A 6871-nucleotide genomic window follows, 5' to 3' on the forward strand; every position below is an offset into this window, starting at 1 on the left:
ATTGAAAATTTGTGGAGACGCCATCGGGTGACAGAGTGGCGTACAACAAAATTTTGCAAAGAAGATGACGACGACGACGACGATTTCTTGATAATGTCGATTATTTCGAAGATAACAAACCATTTAAGAGCATAATTTCAGAAAATACAAACTATAAAAAACATATTATTCTATACGTCGTGTCATTATAAAAAAACAGTTGATTTTCAATATCCGTAATTTGGAAAAAAATAGTATCCTTATCAAATCGAAGACCGTTATTTTTAATGGCAAAAAATACACCGTAATAAAAATCTAACTCAAAATGTTCCCGTTATTCTCTCAATTTAATTTTATTTAAAAAATAATAAATCAAAGCATCATATTTTTTAATTAATTAATAGATTATCGGAGGAAATAAATATGTCGCGTAAAGGCAAAAATCTTACAAGTTTTCTAGAATTTTCTTCCCAATAAGACTCTTTCGAGCGCTAGCAGAGAACGTTTTGTTTACCTACAGATAAAATTCCAACAGGCGAACGTGGCCAAAGGACACATAGCTCCGGGCCCAGATATCACAAACTTGTAGTTAACCTTCTGCCTTCTACTAACAGAAGTCCTAAATAATGGGAGACTCCAGCAGGAGAGGTTCTCGTCATTTCGGGGTATAAAGAGGAGTGCTAAACGTCATAGGGCCACAGAGAGAGTATATTCCAAACGCAGTTAATATTTGGTATCCGACACTCGGTTCTTTTCTTTCGCTTTGACAATCGGTTAACATTCGCCTGTTCAAACGACAGTATTTTCGGGTTAAACACTTAGAAATTTCAAGTTCCAACATCGGACTTCTCACAATTATAAAATTCTTGTTCTGTCCAGACTTAGAAATTGACGACCATTTTGTATCTTAAAAGACATGAATAAAAGGTAAACATTGTAAATACGACTCCTTTCGTAATCCTTCTCTGGTCGCTGCTGAAGAGCGAACGGAATCTCTATCTCGCTCTCTCTAAAAGAATAACCACCACAAGTCCTCTCCTAACCAATTTATAAGAACATTCCGAAGATAGATCCTCCCTGCGAAGTTTACAAAATACGCTATCTGCCCGGCCAAGAATAAAATCTATTATCTTCACTATTTTTGTCATTATTAATTTTCATGCAATCGAGTCCGATCCCCGGTAAAACACTTAAATGTGTTGACCGAAAAACGGACGTAACAAATGCTCTTGTCAAATCGTGACAAATAGAAAAAAGCATATAAAGTTTGCTGTAAAAATTATAATTTACGTTATTTGTAATAAAATAAGTTCGAACATAAGTAATAGTAAATACATATCGTTATACATATCCTAAAAATAAATTTGACGGAATAAAGGACTAAGAGCCGTGACAAGGTGTCTAAATATTTTATATTTTAAATTTATTGTAGAAAATATTACCTCAGCCAAGGTTTGAACCTGGATCTCCCTCTCACTAGTCGGGCGACTCAATCAATTCAACCACCGAGGCATATGGAAATATTCATCCCAATAAATTTAAAATATGAAATATTTACACACTAATACCCTGTCACGGCTCTTAGTCCTTTCCTTCGAATTCATGTTTATCACATTTGAGCCATAAGAATTTTCATTAATTTGTTAATATACTAAATATACTTTAGAATTGAGTCGAGTTTTTCACTTTAAGCTAATTCAAAGTCAGAATCCTTTAAAGTTTAAACACAATATCGTTAAATAAGTGAAATGATACTTCACAAACATTAGATGCTAAGCTATTGCAGATGGTACACAAAGTGTACAGGGTCATGTACATACATACATATAATTTGCACATAAAAGTGAAGTAGTGCGCAATTTATGAAGCGTGACGTAATTACGAACCAGAAGCATGAGAATAGGTTTATTTTATACAATAGCAATGATAGATTTCGAGTGAGCAAATCGCATAAATATGTATTTTGGCAACGTGTTACTTTTCAAGGCAAAGACACGATAAGAGGGGAGTTTCGTCGATGGCCGTGGGGGCGATGCAAAGCTCATAAGTATAATAGAACTAGCATCTTAGTCTTTCGTAGTAAACTTACCACCAGGTCGGACTTCTTTTTTCCTGTTAAACTTACTTCGCCCACTTATATTTGTCATTCAAATTGTAAGTCACCGATTCGTCTTGTACCTAACTACCATTAAAATTTAAAAAGGGATATCAGCAGATAAGTTAATGTACAATTATTGGCAAATTAATTGCAACCGACAACATTTTTATATTAAAACCCTTTTCTTTTAATTCTGTGCAAAGCGAAATATTAATCCTTTACCGAGGTGTCATAAAGAGTCTAGGAATTTTGATCCGCGATTGGCGACCTTACGTACACAAGTCTTCGAAAATTTACATTTACTATTACTTTGATTAAAAAATTTATTTAAATTTTTAAGAATTGTAGTCAATTCTTGGACAATATATATACATATATCTCTCATTAATATTACTTTTGCTGAATTTATACTTGTGCCACCGAAGAAATTCAAATTAGTTACAGCAGTCTTATAGTTTTTTTCTCTCATTTCTCTCTCGCTGCTCCTTTCCTTTTTCTCTCACTTTCAATATATGTTGTAAATATTAAAAAATACTATGAAATATAATCATAGCTATCTTTAATTTGAGAATTGTAATTGCTTATTATTGATATTCCAGCATTATGACGCTAAATTTGTCCGGTAGTTCTACAACGTTATTTCATGAAGCTTCTCAGCAGAATGTGTCGCAAACGAAATTGGTGGAAAAAGAGACCATGACGCAAAAACTGTTAACACAAAAGGCACAAAACTCGCAGACTAACAATAAGTACGAATGGAAGATCGTCTGGAAAAACGTGATATCTATTGCCTACCTTCATATTGGAGCATTGTATGGAGTGTATCTTTTATTCACGGTTGCCAAATTATACACGTTTCTTTGGAGTACGTTACATTTATCTTTATTTTACAATTTAAAACTTAAAATTCGATTGTTGTTTTTACTAATTGCAACCATTAATTTGCTAGAAGAAATAACATAAAAAGTAGATATCAATAGCGTCAACTAATAGATATTTATAAAATAATAATAATTGCAAGTGTCCCAGTTACTAAAGATTTCATGATGTTATGTTGATACATTTTATTTCTTTTTTCAGGTGTAGCATGGAGTATCATTTCGGTTTTGGGTGTTACAGGAGGTGCCCATAGATTGTGGGCTCATCGAACTTATAAGGCAAAAGTGCCGTTGAGAGTTATTCTTATGATTTTACAGACCGCTGCTTTCCAAGTAAGTTAGTCGGTAATGCTATTATATAAACTTATTTATGTGTATTAAAAAAAGTAACGATTATTATCAATACATTGTAGTTTTTATCTCACAGTTATATTTAAAGTAATATATCGTAGAAGTATTTAAAAAGTAGAAGTATATTACCTTAAAATGGAAAAGGAGATTCATTGTTAATAACAAAATATAATCTTGCCAAAAATTTCTCGGAGAAAGTGTAAATATAATTACATAGGCCGATAAAAAAGTTGTTTTATACTCAAAGATCAGACTGGGTTACCTCGAAGGTTTTTCGTGTGCTGAATACAAATCCGTTGTCCGCTTTTCCTTAGTACGTCAGGATTCTGAGATATTTTAACTTAAATATGCACAAGAGGCAACATTGAGACATATTTGAGTTTATGTTACACATAGACAAAATGTTTTTGCTTGTTACGGTATCTGCTTGTTGTGGTACCTTATAGTACAAATTTGCCCCTTCAATTTCCGTTTCTGCATGTCCCAAAACGATGTTCCCTGTCCGAGTTATTGCACATCGGAGTTGATATAATTTTAATGCTAATAAAAGCAGTACTACAAATGTAGGATATACATATAATATAGGAATACAATAAATAGAAGGTGACGAGTGTGGCGCGGAGAAACGTGCGCCGCTTAATAAACAAATGGACTAGAAGATCCGAGTTTAATTACACGGACACTACTGGTCTTTTTGGAATCTCTCGAAGGAAAGTGGCGACCACCGAGAATTATCCTGCCACAGATACCTCTTTAGGGATATAGGCCTCCAGATTGGAGGCTCCTTTCGGTTAAGGTTACCAACCTACCGAAGATGAAGTAAAACCAAATGCTCAAAATACCAGAACGAAATGGATAAAACATGCTTTAAGCCTAATATATGAGGAAGAAGAAGCATAAAGAGAAAACTTGCAGTAACTTTGGTGACTAGAGGCTCTGAAACTACAGAGTTCAAGTATCAAAACCTACAAAATCAAAATACACTATCCAGAAGCTTTAGTTTCAGAGCCCCCAGTCATCGAGATACCGCAAATTTTTTTTTTCTTGTACACCTATATTGGTATGCTACATTTGGCAATATCTCGGCCAGGGAAAATCGTTTTAGAACAGGCACGAACGGAAATTGAAAAGAAAAACTTGAACTATGAAGCACCATAAACGGTAATTAACAAAAAAGTTGCCTCGACATGTGACATACAGGTTCAGATATGTCGCAAAGTGGCCTTTTCTGCACATTTTCGTTAGGATATCTCAGAATCCTGAAGAGTTAGAGAAGAACGCACAACGTAATCATGCCTAGCACACCGAATACCTTCGGAGTCACATATTCTGATCTTTGGGTACACATTTGTCGGCTGGTGTTATCATTCAATGTATGCATCGCAGAATCACATTTACGAATGGGTAAGAGATCACAGAGTGCACCATAAATTTATGGACACGGATGCGGATCCGCATAATTCGAAGAGAGGCTTCTTCTTCTCGCACGTAGGCTGGCTGTTGATCCGCAAGCATCCGGACGTTATTAGTAAGGGAGCCACGGTCGATTTAAGTGATCTCGAAAAGGATCCTGTCGTCGTCTGGCAACGCAAGTACGATAATTTGTCATTGACCAAGACATTATTTTCGGAGATGGATTAGTGACGTCTCACATGTAACATCGCGTGTTCTTCCTTATAGAAAGATTATTATCCGGTTTCAACAAAATAGATTGCTACGTTTATGTTACAGGTATTACGCTATCATAATGCCTCTTTTCTGCTTCGTGATGCCCATGTGCATACCAGTCTACTTTTGGAACGAGAAACCTGTGTACGCGTGGTACGTTGCCCTTTTGTCATACATAATACAGGTGAACGGAACTTGGTGCGTAAATTCCGCGGCCCATCTTTGGGGTATGAAACCGTACGAAAAGTAAGTATCATCGGAGATCCGTCTATGTCGTTTATCCTGTTATTCCTATTTGGAATCGTAATTCTGCGGAAACAGACGTTGATAAAAAAAAAATGGATTCGTATTTTTTGTCATAGGACCATTAGCGCCACCGACAGTTCTCACGGAGGTTTTGTCGGTGAGTTCTGGCACAATTACCATCACGTGTTCCCGTGGGATTATAAGGCCGCCGAATTAGGTCGCTATCGCGTAAACTTCACCTGCGCTGTTATCGACTTTTTCGCCTGGCTCGGCTGGGCGTACGATCTGAAGACCGTGAGACATGACTTAATAAAGAAACGTGCAGCCCGAACAGGTGACAATTCGATATATGAGCTACAGAGTGATCTTAATGATGAGTGTCATCATACGCAAGAGAAAATAGTATGGGGATGGGATGACGCCGATATGTCATTGGAGGATAAGCAGGGAGCGGAGATTCTCAATGAGGAATCCCGAGATTAAATTCCTAAAAATTTTGTACGTAGCATTACAGAATTACGTAGAAAGTATCGTCCGACATACGTTTGGGTGTACAAAAGTAATGCGCGGTATATTCATAATCATATCGGTGATTGATGGTAAAAGGTTAATACATATCGTTATACATGTGAGGTATCGTAATCATTTGTTATAGAGATTTTGTATTTATGATTATGGCGATCGTGTACCTGCATGTCTCTGGTAAGGAACAGCTCGGCCATGACACTAGCCGCCCGTATTGGAGACGGCCATTTTGTGAAAAATAAATGGAGAAAATGTCACCATGGATATTTCACGGAAATTAATAACAGGTATAATATCCGTCTTAATAATTTCTAATTTTTCACAAGACGCTCGTCTTTAATGAGTGCGGCTAATGTCGTAGTCAGACTTACTTATCAGAAACGTTGATGTTACGGACGTGTTCCCATGCCCTCTCAGTACCATTGACAGTACTTCCAATATTCTCGAGCATTTAGTATGAAAGAAAAGGTGTGAATAGTTGCATCTAGAAAAGCATAACTGCGATGTTATTACGAAGGATACTGAGGTTTCATTTGGGAATAAATTTCTCAGAAGCTGAATACAATAATAGCGTCCACTACTGCATGGCAGTAGTACTGAGAGAAAGTGGGAACACACCCTACATTTATTGGATGTTATCTATGTTACAAAGTCTTGTTGTATATCATTGGGTAGGAATGAAGGTATTGTTACGCTTAGTATATTCGGTCAGACTTGAAGACGGAGCTGTTTCCTTGGCAATAGTTGTTATTAAGACAACCGTTCGTTGATTTGGTGCTCAGCTTACGTTTACGAGCCGCTGTAATATTTCTCTGTGAAATAAACAGGTTTACTGTAAAACATTGTCACTCTTCATTTTCCCGCGAAGCGCGAGTGCTGCGAGTGCGGGCGAATCTGAGCGGAGGCGTAACAGTGTCAATCTTGTATCAAGAGATTCAAGAGAATGTAGTCGCGTGGTCTTTCGCCGCACTAGTGAAGCTTGCGAGTGCTACGGTACGTCGGAAAGGCGAAATGGACATTTTCTTAATCCTCACAAACCCGCTAGCTCGTTCCCGACCTCCCGGTCTCGAACCAACAGCGAATGCTACCGAACTCTGGAAAAGCCGACGAGACGAGGAGGTAGAGA

General features: G+C 37.0%; 1 protein-coding gene across 1 annotated transcript; it reads left to right on the forward strand.

Annotated features, from left to right (window-relative positions):
* The first annotated feature begins 2005 nt into the window (after window positions 1-2005).
* LOC105564551 (acyl-CoA Delta(11) desaturase-like) lies at window positions 2006-6585 on the forward strand. The gene is made up of 6 exons (XM_012016995.1): window positions 2006-2133; window positions 2677-2942; window positions 3158-3288; window positions 4693-4898; window positions 5038-5220; window positions 5337-6585. The coding sequence occupies exons 2-6, from the start codon at window positions 2681-2683 to the stop codon at window positions 5701-5703; spliced, it is 1149 nt and encodes a 382-aa protein (XP_011872385.1). The 5' UTR covers window positions 2006-2133; window positions 2677-2680; the 3' UTR covers window positions 5704-6585.
* The last annotated feature ends 286 nt before the right edge of the window (window positions 6586-6871 follow it).

This window comes from Vollenhovia emeryi, unplaced genomic scaffold (genome assembly GCF_000949405.1).
Source record: "Vollenhovia emeryi isolate VEMERY1.0 unplaced genomic scaffold, V.emery_V1.0 DF939163.1, whole genome shotgun sequence".
Taxonomy (NCBI): Eukaryota; Metazoa; Arthropoda; class Insecta; order Hymenoptera; family Formicidae; genus Vollenhovia; species Vollenhovia emeryi.

Coding starts and splice junctions, on each gene's coding strand:
- LOC105564551 (XM_012016995.1), top strand. CDS start 2,681: ATGACGCTAAATTTGTCCGGTAGTTCTACAACGTTATTTCATGAAGCT. Junction 2,943..3,157: donor ATTATACACGTTTCTTTGGA/GTACGTTACATT, acceptor TTCTTTTTTCAG/GTGTAGCATGGAGTATCATT. Junction 5,221..5,336: donor GGTATGAAACCGTACGAAAA/GTAAGTATCATC, acceptor TTTTTGTCATAG/GACCATTAGCGCCACCGACA.